Source organism: Caloenas nicobarica, unplaced genomic scaffold, assembly GCF_036013445.1.
Source record: "Caloenas nicobarica isolate bCalNic1 unplaced genomic scaffold, bCalNic1.hap1 Scaffold_83, whole genome shotgun sequence".
Lineage (NCBI taxonomy): Eukaryota > Metazoa > Chordata > Aves > Columbiformes > Columbidae > Caloenas > Caloenas nicobarica.
Genome location: NW_027017717.1, coordinates 358,320 through 379,783, shown reverse-complemented (window position 1 = coordinate 379,783; position 21,464 = coordinate 358,320). Strand labels below are relative to the sequence as shown.

The 21,464-nt window shown below is 50.0% G+C and overlaps 1 protein-coding gene across 1 annotated transcript; it reads right to left on the bottom strand.

The window, feature by feature from the left end:
• Window positions 1-493: 493 nt before the first annotated feature.
• Window positions 494-20,475, bottom strand: LOC136002918 (ral guanine nucleotide dissociation stimulator-like 1). Its single transcript, XM_065658155.1, has 22 exons — window positions 20,302-20,475; window positions 19,027-19,189; window positions 18,627-18,776; window positions 18,105-18,265; window positions 12,323-12,841; window positions 11,157-11,603; window positions 10,358-10,468; window positions 9,020-9,228; window positions 7,686-7,763; window positions 7,062-7,246; window positions 6,056-6,180; window positions 5,201-5,416; window positions 4,672-4,775; window positions 4,206-4,338; window positions 3,627-3,743; window positions 3,289-3,321; window positions 2,990-3,111; window positions 2,649-2,738; window positions 2,060-2,198; window positions 1,390-1,581; window positions 792-903; window positions 494-612 (listed from the first exon to the last, which is right to left on the bottom strand). Exons 1-22 carry the CDS (start codon window positions 20,473-20,475, stop codon window positions 494-496), a joined length of 3,699 nt encoding a protein of 1,232 aa, XP_065514227.1.
• Between the last annotated feature and the right edge of the window lie 989 nt (window positions 20,476-21,464).

The window sequence follows — 21,464 nt, the reverse complement described above, 5'->3', positions numbered from 1 at the left end:
ATTATATAAAGATCAACTATTAAAATATATTAACGCCAGACAAAAATTCATGGGGAAAGTCTAGGTACTTATTTAACAAATATTAAATATTATATAAAACTCAAATATTCTATAAAGATTAAATACAAAGTTCAAACATTTAAATACATTAACTCCAGACTAAAATTTGTGTGAAAAAGTTTACATATGTCTATATAAATATTATACAAAGCTCAAACATTGTATAAAGAACAAATATTGAAATATATTATCTCGAGACAAAAAAGTTTACATACTATATTATACTATACTATATTATATTATACTATACTCTATTATACTAGACTATATTATACTAGACTATATTATATTATATTACTCAAATATTATATACAGATCAAGTATTAAAATATACTAACTCCTGACAAAAACTGGTGGGAAAAAATTTACATACTTAAAATACTTATAAATAGTAAATAATATACAAGGTGAAATACGATACAAAGATGAACCATCAACATATATTAACGGCAGGCTCCTCCTTTGCTGCAGCTTTCCTCCTCAGGATGAAATGGAAGTTGGCCTGGGTGTTCATGGCGTAGAACACGTTCGCCTTGGGTGGGATCACCAGCTCTGCAAGAGAGGGAGCGGAGCAAGCGTTAATTTGCGCACCACTTAGCGTTAGGGTTTATTCTCACCGGCAGCTGCGACAACGTGTCGATGGCGTTTCTGACGTCGCTTCACATTTCACTCTTTCCTTCCAGATGCCGCAGAACTTTTCCAGCAGCAGCAGCAGAGCTCTGCTTCCCCACCTTTGGCCTCGGAGATGATCTGTACCAGCTCGTAATCAGCTGAGCCAGACTCCAGGTTGTGCTTCTCCATGGCTCTCTGGATGACAGCAGGAGCCTTCTCTTGGTTCGTTAGCTGCAAAGACAGAGTTGCAATGGGAGCTTCTGCTTTATTCTCTCTTTAATGACTGAATCATTAGCAAAGGCCTGTCTTTCTGCAGACTACTTGGGCTTGGAAAAGATTTCCAAGAACTGAAAAATTACAACGGGTCAGTAACTGCGTAGCAGATTCAGCCAGATACTAAACCACGCTCTTTGCGACACGTGGTGGTTGATTTAGTTCAAGACGACAGACACTGTTCTAGAAATGCAGCAGTAAATCACAGCCTCTGCTCTCCTGAGCAACCACTTGGAGAGGTGAGACCTTGTTCTCAGCAGCCATCAACTCCACAGCAATCGCTGCCCCAGCTGTTGTTTGCAGACATCCATTGATCTCCTGTGCTAAACACTTTCTGAGGTTTGATCAGTGAACGGGTGTTTCCAAAACTAAGAGCACCATTTAAGTCACCTGGGGTGACAACATCACCCACGGTAACAGCATTTTGCTGTTCCCACCACTCACCAGGATGCTCTTGTAGATGTTGCCACTTCTGTCATCTTCCAGGCTGGTCCGGATGATGCAGCTGTCTCCCTTCTGCTGGTTGTAAACTGGCTGCTCTGGAGGCACTTCTTTTGATGTGGTGGTTGTCATGGAGTCGGGGCACTTCTTGGAGCACTTGGCATGAGATGGTAGCAAGGGAGGGGACGAGATCAATTGAAATCACACTAACAACTGCTCCAGCTCAACAGTTTAAACCAGTGATGGATGCCAGAGTCCAGCACCTATGCTTCGTTTGGTTTAAGAACGTTTAGTACAATTTCAAAGATCCATCAGCTAAATATGACACTCTTCAGCAAAACAGCCTTAACAAGGGCTTCAGCAACCCCGTTAAGGCAGTTTAGGTCAAAAGAGCAGAGTCTGTAGGACCAAGCTCCCTGGGAACGGAACCCAGCACAGGCAAGGCTTCCTCTGGGCAGCTCCTGGCAGGTCAAACCCACAGGGCTGCTGAGCTCTGACCTCACCTGCTTCTCACTTGCTCAGCTGCTCTGCCTGCCCCACAATTAGGCTGGGCTTATGCACATGAGCTTTCCCCCCAAAAAAGCCTTTCCCAGAGCTCAGGTCCCTCCATTCCACTGCGAGCAACGCAGCCTCGCACAGGCTGTGTGTGCTGAAAACAGGGCCCAGGCCCTACCTTGTGCTGAGGCTCCTCTGCAGTGGCGCTGGCAGTGACGATTGTGACGCTGCTGTCCCCAGAGCTCCCACCCGGAGCGGGTTTGGGCTGCGCTGTGACGGGTGTGCTGTGGGCGCTCAGCCCCAAGCCCAGGAACGGCCTAGGAGAGAAAAGAAAGCGCAACGGCCGGTGAGGGAAAGCACAACAGAGCTGGGCTGAGCAAAGCTGTCACTTGCTTCAAAAACCTGACGGAGTGTTGTGTTTTCCTGTCTCCAGTGGCCTATTCTTTGCATGTGTATATCAAATTAGACTCTATCCTTATTTACTCTCTTTTGCTACTGCAAATTTGAATCGCATTTATAATCCAGCACTAACATTGTTCCTTTGTCTGATATCTTAAGGTTACTTCTAATGTCTTTACTCAATAATCCTCACGGCTACTTGCACCACTAGAAAGGGACAACGTCAGACAGAAATACGTATTTCTAGCTGGTGGTGTCTCCTTACAGTACTGCAGTGCTCTGGGTCCCCAGCCAGGTTTGTCAGCTGGTGTTTGATTTATTGCGGTTCATATTCAGCCACCAAACCCCCCTCTCCCCGTTGTGCTCACAGGCTGAATCTCTTCCCCACGCTCTTCTGAGTTGTGGCCGATGTGACGCTCTTCTCAGCAGCTGCTTCAATTTCACAGGAAAGGCGGAAACTGCAGAACAGGCAATACAATTAGTTATATATCTCCAGGTGGCAGTATGTGAGAAATCGGAGAAACCCTGGGTTATTCCCACTTCGCAGAGGGTTGCATCCCCACAAGGAGGGACGCAGCTCTGCCCGTGTGTATTTCCACTCTCTGGGAGCAGCAGCGTGCGGCAGCTCCTGGCAGCGCAGAGCTCAAGGCTGAGAGAACCTGCCTGCGGGGGAAGAAAAGCTGCTTCGCCAGCTGGGCTGAGACCCTACCTCTCCTCATCACTTAAATGCTGCTGCCTCCTAAACCACTGCAGGAATTTTTCATCTGGTGGCATGCAATAGCTGCTACATGCAGACTGCAAGAGCTTAATTTGGGCGATTACTTCAAATTCCTAAGAAAACAAATCATAAAATAGGAATTCTAATTAGAATCGTTCCTTCCTCACAAACTGCATTAACATTAGCGGCTGTCGGATACGCCTGAGCAAAGACAACAGGCTCGCCAAGAGAACGCTCTAGCAGAGAGCATCAGGAACTAAAGATCACGGAATAGTCAACGTTCCACTTACCCTTCGCCTCTTCTCAAAATTGATCAGCCCGCCCTGTTGGAAGGAAAGAGAAGGGATCAGAGGAGAAGAGCACAGGCTCGGTTGGATTTCATCACAAACAGGATGAAGTAGCGACACCAAGGAAGGGAAAGGCCAGACCTGCCCTGAGCAAAGGCTTCTACAAATACCTGTTTCCAGCTCTAGGAGAAACCCCAGCACTTGTGTACCTGAGTCTATTTTTTAAATAGATTCCTCCATGTTGAAGAACTGCACCAGAACCCAGTGGAAGACAGAGGAGCAGACACAGTGCCGGGAAGGGAGGGAGGATATTTAGGATTCCAAAAATTGCCCCAAATTACCTCGAGATAGTCCTGAAGGGCTGTGTCCAGCATCACCAGATCTGTGAGGAAGGTACCAAGGCAAGGTACCGTGCCTTGCGTGACTCCCTGCAAACCATCAGAGCAATGCTGGATTAACTGACCCGGAAATAATAATATTAATAATAATAATAATAATAATAATAATAATAATAATTATTATTATTATTATTATTATTATTATTATTATTATTATTATTATTATTATTATTAGCAGAAGAAGAAGAAGAAGAAAAATTAGAATAATAATACGAAGAAGAATTATTAGAATGCTAGAATACTCCTGCGTAAGCAAACAAAATACAACTCGTCTGCTTCAGCAAACAGTGCTCTTGTAAATGATGCTTTCCTTCATGACACCATCCTTAGTATCTTAGCCGCAGTATCTCTGTACATCTCTGTACAGAGCGGTAGAAAGCCAACGTGCTCATTCATAACTCATCTGCGTCAAACTGCGCTGTGCGGCACCTCTCGCCCCAGCAGAAAAGCCCGGGATTTACAGACCTGTCTTCCCCAAAGCACCGCACACGGGAGTTCCGTTGGTTAGGAAAAGGGCCGAGCTTGGCTTTGATTGCGATCACAAGCCTTGCAACTCAAACTCATTCCCACCTTCATCAGCAGCTCCCTGCTTGTTGAAAAGTTGTCGCAGTCGGAGAAGATGTCGGACAGCTCTTCAAACATCAGCATTATGTCCCTGTACAGGAAAAGATTAAATCATTCCAGTTATCTGTAAGCACTCTAAATCAGATCGGGTTCCTATTTTTTTCTCATGAATCGTTAACAGTTGGGCACATCAAAGATAACAGCACCAAAACACATCCAGTGACACGCTGCACATCTACCAGGAACCTTCCTGGGATCTTCTGGTGCTCCCAGGCCCTGTTTGACACAAAGAAATGCCGCAGGGACGCTGACCCTGCTGAGGGTTCTCAATCACACCGCAGGTAGGAGATTCTTGTAAGAAGGCGGATAAACGGGTACAAAGAAAGAGCACGGAGCTTTTTGCCTTTGTCTGGGGCAGCCTTACTTTGGAACACAGGCCCAGGTCTTCTTCAGGCGATAGATGGAGGTGGACTGCAGTGCTGAAACGATGGCCTTGGAGGAGGAGAAGTTGTTGAGGATCCTGCATTCCTGTGAAAGGAGCGGTTAGAAACCCAGGAGCATTAAACGTCAGCATCACCAACAGGTCAGTGCTCTTCTGTCTGCCCCGTGTCCTGCTTGCTGCACATTCTCCCTGCTAAGCGGGCAGCTCTACAAATATTGAGCATCAAAAATATCACTGCCCCCTCCGGCCACCGAACACTTGATGGGCTTTGGCATTTACACCTTGTCTTCCTCACTTTCATCTCTTTGTGCTGATGCTGCCCAAACTACAACTGTGAGGAGAGGAAGAGCAACACTGCGTGTGCTGTGACAGGGACAGTCGGTCAAAACCAGAAAAAACGAGAGCTCAGCTGCTCCCTGGCCTGAGCCCAACGCGTACAACCCCCCTCTCCCCTCCCAGCCCCACGGCACCCACACAAGGAACATTAAACAGTCGCCAATAAATGCGTTACACGTGCGATGCGAATCCACTTCTCCAAGATCTTGGCTCTTTGCTGTGTTTTCAGGTCTTTGCTCCTCAGAACGGTGCTGAGCACGCAGTTGGCGACGGCGTTGAACTGCGAGATGGTGGCTCTGATGCTCCGGGCCAGGTGCTTGTTCTCTGTCTTCTCCCTTCGGGACCAGATGCAGCCCAGACAGTGCTGGGGCACAACTTTCTTGAAGAGTGTCTAGAGGGAAACAGAGGTGCCCAAGTCAGCCTGGATCGCTATTGCCCACAGGAAGAAATGCACGTTTACAGTACAACTTGGACCTAAATCTAATATGGTATTAAAAGGGAAATATTTGTTTTCTCTTAGTTTAAAATACACACTTTGGCATAACCCTTTAGGCTTGATGCCCTAAAAGAACTGTCAGCTAAACAGTCCTGGCAAAATAAGAGATACCTTTGTATCACTTGCATAACCAAGGAGAAAAATTTCTATATAATGATACTTTTGAAAGAGATTGATACAAACAAACCAAATCGGAGCACTACAGTTAAAAGTACTTATACACGTCTAGGCGAGGTAGCCTAAAATATAGTAAAACCACGCTATTTCTGAGGGGTCAAATATTAAACTTTGCCAAAAAGGCTACGCAGTCTACATTCACACTTAAAAAAAAAAGACAAACACCACCTTCAGAATAACCGAAGGAAAAGCCCAACGAACAAAGCAAGTCTGGATAACCCAGCAGAGCTGCACTCTGTGTCCCAGCAACAGAGCTGTTCTGGAACACTAGACTTACATTGACATAACTTAAAAAATAATTTGGAAGCCCAGTACTACTGCCCCGAGCATTTCAAGTAATAGGTACGATCTACATACCGCGTCCATGTATGTCAGCTGTTCTGCCACAAGGTCTTCTTGGAAGAAAGAGAATTCTTCTGGACTGCTGATCTCCAGTTCCTCTTCATTGTCCAGGTTATGGGGAGAAAGGCTGTGGAACCCGTCTGTCCGGCGTGGAAAACATGAGTTAGTAAATCTATACAGCAAACACTGAATCAAAGCAGATATTTCAAAAATCACTACATGCAATAGCACAACATGCAAAAGGTCCTGCCTGGTGTAACAGCCTCACCGTGCTGCCTATTTTAGTGAGAAAAGTAAGGACCAGAAGGTTAAATTGGCAAAGAGAAGGTGGAAGAAAAAGAAACAGAAAGAATTGAGCTGTTCAGGGTCTCTTCGCTGAGAAGTGCCCTAACCCATTCACTAACCATTCTTTGGAAGCAAAAAAACCCACCAACCCCCCAACAACAATTCCTTATTAACACTGCAGAATGTTGATAATCTACTTGTCAGTATTTATACATTCTACAGCCTGAAATAAAGCTGAACTGCAAAGAGACAAGACTGCAATTATACCCCCAAAATATTGCCTCGAGAATGCTCTTATGTCCAGATTTTAAGAGAAGAGGAGGAGAAGGGAGAGAGACCAGTTGGAAAGTTAAAACATGCTTTGCTAGTAATACTCATGAGGAGAGAAAGTAATGCAAAATATACGAAACCAATCGTGGCTCCAGCAGCTGCAGGACAGGCACCCCGACGCCCTGGGCTGGACTCGGCAGTAAACCAGAGCTGGATTCAGGGCTGCAGGGCCTGTCTAAAGTGTAAGCCTGGGCCTTTCTGCACACCAGTCCTACCGTTATCCACTCCAGAGCCAACGGGGTCTGAAAAACACGCAGCCAACTTGAGAAAAATGCACGTACAAGAACTCAGCAGAAAGGAAGATTCGCCCAAAGACATTTGGTCTTGCTTAACCAAAACCAGGACGCTTGGAGAACACAGGCTTGACACTGGGAGAACACACAGACAGCAGAGAAAGGTACTTTACCATCATTCTCCAGTTCTTCTTTCTGGAACTGCTCCAATAGGTTCTGCGCCCTCTTCTCCGGGTCAGAGCCGGGCATGTGTCTCTTCAGATAATCCAGCACCTCCATCAGACACACGTAGTCCGGCGGCTCTTGGAAATCCTCGGCGCACTGATCCAGCCAGGCTTGTAAAATCGATGCGATCGCACTGTGAGCAAATTCAGAGAGAACACGTGGGTTCTATACAGCAGGTATTGATGCAATCGCCTGGATCTGTATCTAACAGAACAACACTGAGACATTCATCCCCCACGTGAAGGCAGGCTGGACACTTCTGCGAGCACAGAATTTAATTTGTTCTTTTTATGCAAGAAATATTATTAAGATATTACTTCAGAGGAAACTAAAGGCTGCTTCTTCACTTACACCTTGAGAAACCAGCGCACTCATTAACAAAAACACTAAGATTTTCTCTGGGTCGCATTATTAGATGTGTTATGAGACAGTTGATACTCGGCCTTTACACAAGCTCCGTGAAGCAAACAGGGCTGTGAAGTGTCCAAGGAAACAACAGCTCTGCTGCCCACGTCCTCCTCCAACACCCAACCCTGCCTGGGGCTCGCTGGGCGGCGCAAAACCAAACTTACGTCCTGAGCGCTGTGGTGGATTCGGGGGAATTCTGGCTTTCAGCTTCTTCACAGCTTGAGACCTCCAGGTTTCCATATCTGAAAAATGAGAAGGGGGTTTAGAGGAACCTCTACTGAGTAAAAGCAAAATCCCAAATAGCGTAATTCATATACAATTAGCATAAACAACTACAAAGTGTTTCTAGCTCAAACTGCAAATGTGGAATCTAAAAGTCGGGCAAACTTAAGGAGCTTGAAGAGGAAAAAAATCCTGAAGAAACAGCCAGTATCTTCCAAGCTAGTTTGTTCATTCCTAGGAAGCAGCCTGCACAGAGGAGGAATCAACCAAAACAGTTTCTCTGCTCACAGCTCCAAGACCCTTTCTGCCCATTTTCCCTCCAGCACACAAGGAGGCTGGAACACAACCACTTTCTGCAACGCAGCTTCTGTTTCTCCAGTATTTCCCATTCCTCCCCACTCCCAGGGTGATTTCACACCAAGTTTTCCCGGTGGCACGTGCCCACTTGTGCCAAAACTACTGGCACAGCTGTCACCAGTGGGCATGGCCATGGGGCTGTAAAAACACCACCGGGAAAGAGGAAACCAGGGGCACAATCCCAACAGCAAAGCAGAATCTCTTGCCTACCCAGGCAAGGCCTGTGCCTTGCAGGCAGGATTATTCTGCCCTGCCATGGCTCACACCCTCAGCACCGCCCAAGGCTTTAAAACAGGAACTAAAGCTTCGACAATCTTATAACAAGGGCTTCATGTTGGACAATTCCACCGGGGCTGGGGAAGCTGAGGCAGAGATGAAGGGTTTGCACATATCCCCGTGCACTGCAAAGCAAACCCAGACTAAATCAGGCAAACCCGTGGTCCCTCTGACAGCAGCGGCGCAGCCACAGCCACAGGGAGCTCAGCTGGGGACACTGAGCCTGGAGAGACCTGCGGGGAGAGCCCTGGCATCAGCTGGAACAGCTCCTTGCAAACCACACCTTGCACCTCCTTAAATACGGGGTAGGAGGAGGTCAGGATACATCTGAGCATGCACATTTTAATGGAAAAGCTGTACTGATTTTCTGGTGTCGGTCCCAGTTTGGTTCCTCAGCAGTCAGACCCCGCACACTTTTCCCACCTGGCGCCTGAGCTTTCATGAGAGTTGGGATGTGGGCAGCGTGCATTTACACATTTATGTGTGTTTATGCTGAAATCCTGAATTTTGCAGGGTTCTTGACCTCTGTCCGTCAGGTTATTAAGTCCATGTCCACTAAAAGTAGTAGAAGAAATTCCTGTCAACATCCCCCTGTCATGTGTAATCAATGATGGCTCCGTTTCCCTTCTGTCCCGGCTCTTACCTGTCCAGGAGCAGTTCCAGGACTGTGCTGGTGGAAGCAAAGGCCCTGTATGTGGAGAGGAAGATGCTGATGTATGTAAAATCATTCTCCTCAAAGGCCATCAGAAGGGTCTCCACAAGCATTTCCAAAGTGCCAGCTTTCAGGGTCCTGCTTTTGCACATCTCGGCCTGGCTGACAGTGTGTTCTACAGGTAACTGGTCCCCTTCAGCCTACAAAGTGGAAACAAAAACAAAGCACAAAGCTCAGACAGAAGCCAGATCCCTGACACAGCTTGCACAGTGAAACACAGATTCAGTTCCGTCTTTTCACAGGAATAGTCCATCTCTAGTTACTAAACAATTTTGTCAGTTTTGGCTCTCCAAATACCAAATGCTTTTCACCTGAAAAGCCTCCAAATCCCTCTACAAATGCAGCATCACTTAGAGCTCTTCCCTTGAGAACATGACCAAGACCTGGAAAACTCCTTCTACGTACAAGGAACAACACCCCCGAAACGGGAAAAAATTCTACTTTTCTAAAGTATCTTTATGGGACACAGACAAGCTCAAAATGCTCCCCACCTCTTACACAAAACCAGCAGCTGGGAAACGTACAGGAGGTCAAAAATACTTTCTCATGTTTCTCCTGGTAATAACAGGAGGCAGAGGTGGGAAATCTGCTACTCAAAGTCTCTATACTACCAACCTGGACACAACGGTGCAGGCAGCAGCACCTGCCAAACTGAGTGCCTGTGCATTTCAGCTCATTGCGCTTACCCCTAAAGCCTTCATGCTTGGAAATACATTCGAAAAACAGTACAGAGCTGTAATTCTTGCAGAAAGGCAGACAATTAATTTCTCGGCTGGCTGAGAAAGCAATATGAAAATAAAACCCAAACCTATATTCACTTAAGATTTGAGGAATTTTCCAGTGACTTTTCAGAGACCTTCATTATTCAAAAGACCGAGACTATTTGTTTGGGAGACCTGAGACAGGTTCCTAACAGCAGAAATGAGCCACAGCCGGTCCAAAATAACTGACAAATGTTCAACTTCTCAGGCCATGAGCTAGACCCTTATTTCTGCACTAAGTACCATCTGACCCACCGCCACTACTGGTCAAATCTGTTTTACACATCAAGAAAACAAGAAGAGCCAACACAAGAAGACAGCCGTTTCAGATGATCCAGACACACAACTTCAGTGTTTTGTTGGTTTGGGTTTTTTTTTTTTTTAATAGTGGGAGCAGTCAGTGCTAAAAGTTAATATCATAATGATCCGTGTGGAATTCAGCTCCCTGGAACAGGCTCCAAAGTCCATGAGCAGCCATCCAAAATGCCACCGCGCCAGCTTTACTTACCCCAAGCCATCTTGCTCCTTCATCCTCAGTCTGCTGGATCTGCACGCTTTTCAGGGTGTCACAGTCAACAGCTTCTTCTTCTACTTCTTCACCTCCATCCTCATTTGTGCTCTGCCAGGAAAAGGGCAAAGAAAACAAGTAAGAGAGAAAGGAACATGGTCCCTGCACAAGCACCAGCTGCAGACACCAGCATGCCAAGACGAGGAGCTCAAACCGCCTCAAAAACACTCACTTAAGTTGCCACTTTTTAGCTGCCTTTAGTTACCTGGGGTAACTTTTGGACTTCTAAATGAAAGCAGAGAGGAGCTGAGTGCACAAATTACTGTACAAGCCAAGGAAAGAGGTAAGAATTGAACCAGAGAGTCCAGATCTCCTGAACCCCAGCACTAACAGCCACTGCATTAACATGCTGATACATGTTGAGGAGCAAAGAACAAGAGAATTGAAAATAGATGTAACAATTAACTTTAGAAATACATATACTGGTCCCTCTGCAACCGCATAATGTTTTGTCATCATACGTACAATCGAACAATTAAAATTTCAGGGCTTTACTAACCACCACAGCCTTAAGCACAGCAACAACTAAATTAGAAAGGATTTCTTCTGAGTGCAGTGCAACAAAATCCTGGTTTGGGGAGACTGGGCTTTGGGTTTTTTTGAGTTGCTTTTCTGTTTGTTTTTACCTCCTTTACCTCTAAAATATCCCCTAGTCAGATAGAACTGTCTGTACACCAGTGACTTGCCTCTTGAACGCTCTGTGGAACCTCCACGTCTTCCCCAGGCTGGTTCCTCACACTGTCTTCCGGGCTCTGTGGAGTCTTCGTTCATTTGGCTTGTCCTCAGTGTCCTCAATGTGCTCTGGAGTCTCTGCGTCTTCCTCTGTTATCTTGCTTGGACCAGCCTCAATGCGCTCTGGAGTCTCCTCAATGTGCTCTGGAGTCTCTGCGTCTTCCTCTCTTATCTCGCTTGGACTGTCCTCAGTGTGCTCTGGAGTTTCCACATCTCCCTCTCTTATCTTGCTTGGACTCTCCTCAATGCGCTCTGGAGTCTCCTCAATGCGCTCTGGACTCTCCTCAATGCGCTCTGCTGTCTGCACACCTTCCTCCGTTGGCTTGGTCAGACTCTCCTTGAGGCTGTGCAGAGACTCCGCGTCTTCCTCGCGTGTCTTCCTCCGGGGTGTCCTCCTCCTTTGTCTCCTCCAACATCTCCAGAGAGACAGGTTCCGAAAGGAGAAATTCCGAGCCTGTTAGAAAACAACGGAAAGGCAGTTCTGAATTGCAGAGAGCAACACATTTACTTTTAATGTTCTTGCAAAAGTACCAGGACAAGATCATAGGAACCCTGACCTTTAGGCACTATTACAATGCAAAAAATAGATTGTACGACAGAATCATAGAATCACTTTGGCTGAAGAACACCTTGAATGTCACTGAGTGCAGCCCTTAACCCACCCCTGGCATGTCCCTGAGAACCTATAATCACTGTAACACTTGACTGGAAATCACCTCAAGGCACGGGATTCTATTACATCTCAGACAAAACTTGTTCCTTGTTCAAAAGTCCTTTCTGCTTCGAAACGTTTTGTTGTTGCTTTTGTTTTTAAATATATGAGCAGTTGATCACTGAAAAGATTTCAGCATTGTCTTCTGTTTACAGGCCCAGAGAACACGTCACTGGAAAGAAGAGCTTTGTCACCAGAACAGGATACTTTTTGCCCATTTCCCCCCATCTCTAACTCATATTAACGACTATGTTAACTCTTAGGCTTAATCCGTTGATGCCGGCCTGAGGACCTGTGCTGAGAACCTGAGAACACGGCCCTGAGAACCCACAGCCCTGTCCCCCAGAACCTCCTCCGCGTCCGTTCAGCCCCTCCAGGGCTGGGGACTCCCCCGCTGCCCTGGGCAGCCTGTTCCCACGGTTAATAACCCCTGCTGGCAGCAAACGCTCCCAACGCCCAACCTGAAGCTCCCCCGGCACAGCTGGAGGCCGTTTCCTCCCGTCCCGTCCCTCGGCACTCGGGACCTGCCACCAACACCCTTCTCTCGGCACTCGGTGCTGCCGCCCCCCGGCCCCGTGGCCCCCGCAGGCCCGGGGGAGGGCGGGCGGCGGGGCCCGGCCTTGCTCATACCCGTCCGCAGCAGGGCCCGCAGCTGATCCCGCACATGGCGCTGCGTCCCGGCCGTGGCCGCAGGCAGAGCTGCTGCCGGCTCCGCCAGCCCCGCACTCCCGCTCTCTCTCTCTCGCCCCGACCGCTCGCCCCGACGGCTCCGCCGGCAACGGCCGCGGCGTCACCACGGCCACCGGACGCGGCCTCGCGGGCCGCCCGCAGCCGGCCAATCGCAGCTCGCCGCCGCTCCCTCGCGCGCCCCTTGCCCCGCCCTCAGCCCGGCCGGAGTGGAAGCCCTTGCTCAGCCGGACAGAGCGCCGGGAGCGGGCCCGACGGGCGGGACTGCAGCTGTGCGGGGAGCAGAGCTTGTTCTGCGGCAGCGTGAGGGACGGGCGCTCCCGGGAGCTGCTTCGTGCACACGCACCACACGCTTTCGTGGGACTGCTGGGCCTTGCAGGCGGGAACCGAACCCCGCTGTCTTACCAACGCCTCCTGCAAGTCGTTCCGTCGGCGCCCTCAAGCCGGTTTCTACCAGACACACGCGAGCAGTCCACAGGCTACAAGCACCACTGCAGCCGGGTTGTGGCTTCCCAGCTGAGGCAGCTCTGCTGGAACACAGGGCAGAGCCCACACTCCTCCTCCAGCAAGAAGGTGCTTCTGCAGGAAACATGGGGCATGAATAAGGTTTTCACACCAGCCGCTTCCTTAACAACACAGGGGTTTGGGCACACGTAGGTGTGTGTGCGTGTGTCTTTTATTCTCCGGGGCTCCTGCCTTCCGTGAAGAGGAACCTCACAAAGCTGTGTAATGTTCTGATTAGGAAGAAATATCAAAGAGGAGAACATAGATAATGCAAAACTACACAGTCCCAGCATAAGTGGTGTGATAGATAAACTTACTCCACACAGACAGAGTCTATGCTCAAGAGAAACTGCGGGTGAGTGTTTGGGTATTTGGGTTTGTTTTTTCAAAGGGAATCAAAATGGTTTCCAAAACCATTCAGCTCAGTGGAGCAGCGCTCCTCTGTAGGGTCATCTCCTTCATCGCACGGCAACAGAAAACTGTCGCTGGCTTCCCCTCCACAAATCTCCAAACTTGCCAGATCTAAACGGGCCTCCCAGTCCAGAGCTGCCGTCTTGGCGTGTCTGAAATCCTGGGACGTGGCAGCAAAAGTGGAGGTTGCAAAAGGGAGGAGTTAGTCCGGGTCATGTCCTGCTTCACTCCCTGTGCCTCCATTTCTTCCTTCAGGAAAACAAAGCCTGACAGCCTGTTTGCAGGCCTGTTTAATTAGGCTCTAAAACCAAGTGTCAGGACTTCTAGGAACTTTAAATTTAAAGGGTTTGGTTACAAACTTCTTGACATTATCCTTGTCAAACCAAAGCCACCTACAGAGATGTTGGTGTTGTCAACTGTGCTGTTCTCGACAGCCCCAATAGAATTATTGCACGTGACAAGATGGAAAGGCAACTTGTCTGGATATTTTTATACGTGAGGAGCAAACTTGTCTCTTTTTTTGGATGAGTTCGGCTCTGCCACTGTTACAGGGAATTAACAATTAAAGGGCTAACCACGTAGCAAGGGCCTAGAGTTTTGTGAATTATGTTCAGAAACAGAGCCTCATTAAATGCAAAGATAAGAAGTTTTACAGCATCCAGCTGTATCCTTGAGGAGACGAAATAACGAAGATTTTCAGCAAAGGGATGATACTTTAACTGACTCAGCAGTGGGATCCCAGCCAATTCAGCATTCTAAGCCAAAGATGAAAAGTTCATGATCACCAGGTAGCACTGCGCAGGTGCAACAGGGAGGGGCCAAGGTCCTGGAACTCATTTTAATAAGAGCCACCTTCTTGGGGAAAGGTTACGAATATGTATAGGCATTCCTGGGGTTATCATGAATATGTAACACCTTGCTGTATTTAAAAACATCTTCTATTGTTAGAAGGCGCATGCAAGATTAAAGGATTGATCCTTCATGCGCCCGACGTCTAACAAACATACCTGCTTTATAACCTTGTGAGTTGTAAAGTTTTATGACTTTATAGGTTGTAAAGTTGTTTCCGCACGTCATTTTGGCGACTGCGGCAGGATGAACTCTGCCCGGCTGCGCGGACCATCTGAGAGAAACGGACCTCCTAGACGCATCCCGAACCTTTTGTTTCGCAGGGACTCCACTCCGGCTGGTCACCGCAAGGGCAGACAGCGACCATTTGCATTAAGCAGATCAGGTATGTTTTTTTACTGTAACATGGAGGCCCACTAACTCATAGGAGACGTCCACGCGTGGCCAGATTCCCCATGTTGGTGTTTGGTTTGGTGTAAATGGGTACCTAAGGGGGTTGCTGACTTGACTCGACCAAAAGGGGGTCAGCCGCTAGCGATCTTGGGGGTAGATCGAGTAACCTTGAGACTTCTGTTGTGTCCCGGTTTCGGGAGCCAGGATGGACCCGCTAATGACTGTATGGAAGCGGGAGAAGGGTAAACAGAGTCTCCAGTCGTGGGTTCAAGTCTCACTACAGTCGTCAGGGCTTCGAGTCCCAGCGGCGATTGAAACAATCATCGGGGGTTTAAGTCCCCTGGCGATTGTAATTTTATAACATCTTAACCCATGGGAATTGAAGTTTATATTGATGTAACTCTAATTGGAATACTTATGGTGACAGTTACATGTTGTATGATTAAGAAGTTTTTATGCCGGGTACCGTGCTTTGTGTGAATGAGTGCTCGAGACGCAGTCTGACTGCAAAGTGAGTGCGGAGTCCTGATCCGCGGTTCCGCGTCCTCCGCGAGGAGACCGGCCGGAGATGGACGAAGCGAGTGATAAGTGTTTGTTGAACTAATAGCTAGCTTGGTAATTATGTGTGTTATCTTTATAAGTGCCTGGGTATTCCATGTCTATTGTAATAATCTGTAGAGTACAACCATCTGTACGACGAGCAATTTAGCTCTTAACTGTGTGCATGTAAGGTTTTTTGTGTGGTAGGCTGTGCCTCATCTCGGTGTACTAAATTTAGCTTTTTGTGTGCACACCAGGCAAGAAACCCTGTTTGGGGATAACAGTTGTAATACCCTAGATGAGACTCTAATAAAAGCCTTGCCCAGTCCAGCTTGCTGAAGGCAGCGGGGGGTCAGGTGCTGATTGGGCTCCAGCGCGCACTGACCTATTTTGTCAGGGAGACCCAGTGGTACCTCTGCCTGGCTGAGCGGTAAGCTGTCCAAAGGTGCAATGCTAAAATCGAGATATTGTTTTGATTAATTGTAATTGTGATCTGTTTGCATATTTGAACTTGGTATTTGGTTTGCATGTCTGAGCTCAGTATTTTAGTTTGCATATTTATATTTGGTACCAAAAGAATTTTGTTTGGGGAGATAATTATAAAATGAGAACCGGTTCCATTACTAAAGTACCACCTTGCTCCCTCTTAAGATGCATCTTTACACATGAGAGTAAATTAGTGGAGGGAAGTGATTTGAATGTGAAATTCTGATGATGAGATGAGGGACAAATGCTACAATATGTGGATGACATTTTGATCACTACCAGAAGAGAGGAGACGTGTCTAACCTGGACTGTAAGTTTATTGAACTTTTGGGGCTCCAAGGATACCGGGTATCACAGGAGAAAGCCCAAATGTGAGTAAACCATTTTTCTATTCTCTCACGAGAAGCAGGGAATAGCCTTGGGTATACTGGCACAGGACCTTGGCCCATATCGACAAGCTGTGGCCTACTTCTCCTAACAATTAGACACAACTGCAAAAGGGTGGCCTGGATGCCTGCGGGCAGTTGCTGCAGTGGTACTGAATATACAGGAGGCTCGGAGACTTACCATGGGTCAGAAAATGACTGTGCTAGTATCCCACACGGTGTCTGACAAGATGATGTAGAAATTATCGTCACTAACATTGTCAACCCAGCTTCTTTCCTCAGCTGTAACGTTGGAGAACCAGTTCATCATGACTGCCTGGAGACCATCGAAGCAACATAATCCAATCAACCAGATCTAAAAGACATTCCTATGGAAAACGCTGAAAACTGGTTTATGGACGGAAGCAGCTGTATCCTGAGCAGCGAAAGGCATGCTGGTTATGCCATAACTACTAGCCGTGAAGTGATCTGGACCTTTGCCTAAAAATACTTTCACACAAAAGGCAGAAATAATTGCCCTTACTCGTGCTCCGGAACTAGCTCAAGGTAAAACTGTTAACATCTATACCAACTCCAAGTATGCTTTTGGGGTTGTGCATGCACATGGAGCAATTTGGAAGGAAAGGAGACTTTTGAACTCTCAAGGCAAACATTATCAAGCATGCGGAGGAGATATTGAAACTATTGGAAGCAGTTCAACTTCCTAAGAAGGTGGCTATCATGCATATTAAGGCACACCAGAAAGTGAGTTTGGAATTGGAGAAAGGAAACAAACTGGCAGACAGAGAGGCAAAACAAGTGGCCAAGCAAAAGGTAAAAATAGAAAGTGCCTTAGTCCCTGACGGGCAGGTCTCTTTAGAAGGTAAGCCAGAGTATACTAAAGAGGATCGGAAACTCATTGTAGATTTAGAGGGATCATATAATAAGGAAGGGTGGGTTCACACCCCACCGGGAAAAGGAGCAGAAGCACTATGCAAACATTTGATCAGGGAAATAAGAGCTAGAAATTTGTATACCACTGTAAAACAGGTGATACAACAGTGTGATCTTTGCCTCCAGACTAATCCCAAAAATATGCCCAAGCTAGAAATGGGTTGAATTGGGAAAGGGAATGGGCCTGGACAACAATGGCAAATTGATTTTTCGGAACTCCCAAGAAAAGGGGGGTACCGATATTTGTTGGTATTAACTAATACTTTTTCAGGTTGTGTCCGCACGTCACCACGGACATGCCCCTGCACCCCCGCAACCCATCGGACCCCCCCAGCCAACCTGGACTGAGAGACTGGGAGCTTCCAGAAATTCATCATTGCACTCCCCAACCCCCCCCCCACCATTGCAACCCCCCGTACTGCCCCCACTGCACCCCCATGACGCCCCCCGCTGCCCCGCACTCCCTGGACCCACCCCCAGCCACCCCTTGCACCCCCCGGGGTCCCAGCTGCCCCCAGGGGTGCTTTGCTCCCAAAAACTCTTTGATCATCATTGCAGCCCCCGATACCCCCACCTATCCCACCCTCTCCCCCTACTTCACCCCTATGACACCCCCAGCCACCCCCGGAACAGCCCCAGCCACCCCTTATGCCCCCCAAGTCCCAACTGCGCCCAGGGTGCTGAGCTCCCAAAAACTGTTGTTCATCATCGAACCCTCCCTGACCCCCCCAATTCACCCCCAAGACCCCCCCACCCACTGGTCCCTCCCCCAGAAGCCCCCCTCCCCACCCATTGTGCCCCTCCCAGCATTCCCTTGCGACCCCGAGGTCTCAGCTGCGCCCAGGGGTGCTGAGCTCCCAAAACCTTTTGTTCATCATTGCACCCCCCCTGACTCCCCCCACCCAGCCCCTGCACCCCCTGACCCCACATGCACCCAGCAACTGGGTGCTCCCAGAAACTCTGGTTCATCGTCGCACCCCCTGGACCCCCAAATTCACTGCCCCCCTCCCCCCATTGCAGCCCTCTGAGCCCCCCCACCCCCTGCCCCTCCCACCTGCGCCCAGGGGGTGCTGATTTCCCGGAAACTGTCGTTCATGAGCCGCAGCAGCTCCAGGAACTCGCTGTCGCGATAGTCTAAATGGTTCCCGGACACGATCGAGCAGATGATGTTGGACGTGGCGCAGCTCAGCAGGTACGCGGGGTCAAACGGCTTCTCTGGGGGAAAGGGGGATCTTTTGGGGGAGGCGGTCAGCACCCAAGGGTGACACCCCCGCCCGCCCAGACCTCCCCAAACCCCCTCACCCCCCCACTCCGTAACCTGGGTGCAGCTCAGCAGGTAAAGGGGAGTCAAAGGGGGGGCAGGAGGATTTTTTGGGGATGTCAGCACCCAGGGGTGCCCCTCCACCCTGGTCCCCTCTCCCGACCTCCCCCCAGTCCCCCTGACACCTCCCCCCCGTACCCCTGGTGCAGACCAGCAGGTATGTGAGAGTCAAAGCACTTCTCTGGGGCGGCGGGGGTATTTTTGGGGGGTGTCAGCACCCAGGGGTGCGTGTCCCCCACCCTGACCCCCCCATACCCTGGGTGTCCCACAGCTCCTTCAGCAGCGCTTGCGCCTCCTGCTGGATGCGGCTCTCGATGCTTTTCCAGCCCACCCCGAAGTCGCGCAGCACCGAGAGTGAGAAGCGGCGCAGCTGCTGCCAGCGCTCCCCGTTGGCGAAAACCACCCCTGGGGGGCACGGGTGGTCAGCAGCCATGGGGGTGCAGCACCCATGGCGGGGGCAGGACCCCGGAGGGGGAACATGGTGGGGTGAGCAACCATAGGGGGTGGGAGGGGGTGGGTAGCATCCATGGGGGGTTCAGCACCCTGCGCAGGGTGGGCACATCACTGGGGTCCAACGGCTGTCAGTGTGCCACCATTGGGCTCCCACCACTTCTGGGGTCCCACTTCTGGTGTCCCCCCCGGTGTCCCCGCGCACCGTGGCCGTGGAAGGTGCTCTCCAGGGTGGGCATGCGCCCACGCCCAGCGAAGGCCTCGGCGTTGTCCACCAGCGCCTCGTGCACCGCAGCGTGTCCACAGAGCACCAGCACCCACCGCGTCCCCAGCCACACCGTGAACACCGGCCCGTACTTCTCACTGAGCTGGGGACACCAGGGAACACTCATGTCACCTGCCCACCCGCCGTGTCCCCACCCATGCCAGGAACGTCTGGCTGACCTGAGGGGACACCGGGTGACACCCAAAGCCCCCGCTTCCCCCACCTTGAGCAGTGCCTGCAGGAACCCCCTGTGTCCCCCCTGTGTCTCCACGTCCCCACCTATGTTCCCACCTTGAGCAGCCCCTGCAGGATCCATGTTAGGGACATCTGCAGCAGGTCCCCATATCCCCGCCATGTCCCCACCTTGAACAACTCCTGCAGGGTCCATGTTAGGGACAGCCGCAGCAGGTCCTCATGGCGCCCCCATGTCCCCCCATGTCCCCACCTTGAGCAGCCCCTCCAAGGTCCTGGCTGGGAATAGCTGCAGCAGGTTCCCCAGCAGTGGCAGCACAGAGAGTTGGAAAAATTAAAAATGTTTTACTAATGCTACTAATAGAAATAGAGAAAATAATACAAAATATACAAAACCAATCTTGAAAGTCCCGGCAACTGCTCCGGCAGGTGTAGGGCCGGCACCCGAAGTCCTGGACCGGACTCTCCAGCCAGCCGGAGCTGGATTCAGTCTGTCACTAGGCCTCAGTTCGCAGGGACAACTCACAAGGTCCTCTCCCAATGTCAGCCATAAGGAAAAGGGACAAGATCCTCGTGACCTCCCACTTTTATATGAAGTATGACGTGAATGGGATGGAATACTTTAGCTAGTCAGTTTTTCAGTTCACCTCCTGCCTGCCCATCTCGCGGGATGCATCATTATCAATGACCTTGCGTTCCATTGCTATGTCTACCAAAACATGTACCTAACTTTCAGGAAAACTGCAGTTAGTAAGAAGACTTTAGCTGACAGGGAAATTCACTACAAGAGAAACTTGTTCTGAAGAAAACCAGGACAGGGGGTTTTGAGAGCTGTGTGCTGCGTGGGCCCATCTTGCAGCCTCTTCTGGTTCAATGCGGAGGTTGAGTCACTGGGTCTGAACTGGGCTGGATGAGCCAACAGCGAGTGAGACCGAGTTGGGCCGACTGGCCGGGCCCAGAGGCTGCTGCTCCGCGCCACCAAGTCTGTCCTGGATGCTCAGAATCCTTCTGGTTGGAAAAGACCTTTGAGATCACCAGGTCCAACTGTGACCCAGCACTGCCAAGGTCACACTGAGCCATGTCCCTCAGCCCCACATCTGCCCATGGTTTAAACCCTCCAGGGACGGTGACTCCACCACTGCCCGGGGCGGCCTGTGCCAAGGCCTCACCAGGCCGGGCCGGGGACGCTGTGGCCATGGCTCAGAGAGCTGGAGGGAGCGCCCCAGCCCATGCTGGGAGCTGTAGTCCTGGGCACGGGGCTGCCAGGTGCCATTTGCTCTTGGAACACACAGTTTCTGCTCCAGCCTCAGCCCGGGTGAGGTGGGCACGGGGGCACTCGTGAGGCCACAGGCACCAGCACCCCGACTCCCAGAGCCCCCCACCATCTGAGCAGACCCACCACAGTTCCCCAGCCCTGCCTGTGTGCGGCCGGCCAGGACACGGCCAGCTGCTCAGGCCAGGCGAGACCACGATCCCGCCACCTCTTCCTGCCCTGAACTCCTCCACTCTTGAGGAGCTTGCCCACATTGAGCATGCCCTGCCATCTCCACGTTCCTCCATTGCAGGTTGCCCAGCTGCTGCACATGGTGGTGTCTTCACACGGTAGCTGTTGCTTCCCTGACTCCCACTGGCCGTGTCATCGTCTGTCCCCTGTGAGCACGTCGGCAGCTTTGGCCTCTGGCTGAGCAGCCGCTCAGCTGCAGTTTGGCGGCTTTTGCTCCGTGTGACCACGAGTGTCCTGCTGCAGGGACAATGAGCAGTGACTCTCATTTGTATCTGGCCTGTGGCCATTCCTGTGAGCAGAACTGATGGGTCAGACGGAGGATTTCAGGCAACACTTTCTTTCCCATGTCACCAGGACTCCTTCCTCAGTGACCCCATCTCCCAGGACAGTCCTTGGGGATGGGGCACAGTCGACTTGGGAACACAATGGCCTTTACGAGTGTGCTAAACTCTGCCTGTGAGCAGGTGATCCCAGCAAGCGGGAGGGCTGGTGGTGCCCTGGGTCATGCTGGTGTCATCTCTTTCTATCCAGGTTTGAACTGGAGTTGGTGGAGAAACCACTGCCCAGGGACCCTCTGAAGGTCTTGACAAATGTCCCTGGTGAGGGCAAGTGGAAGAAAAAAGAGGGTTTGCCACCTCTCAGGCAAGGCATGGAAGGGAAAGCAACTCCCAGCTCATTTCCA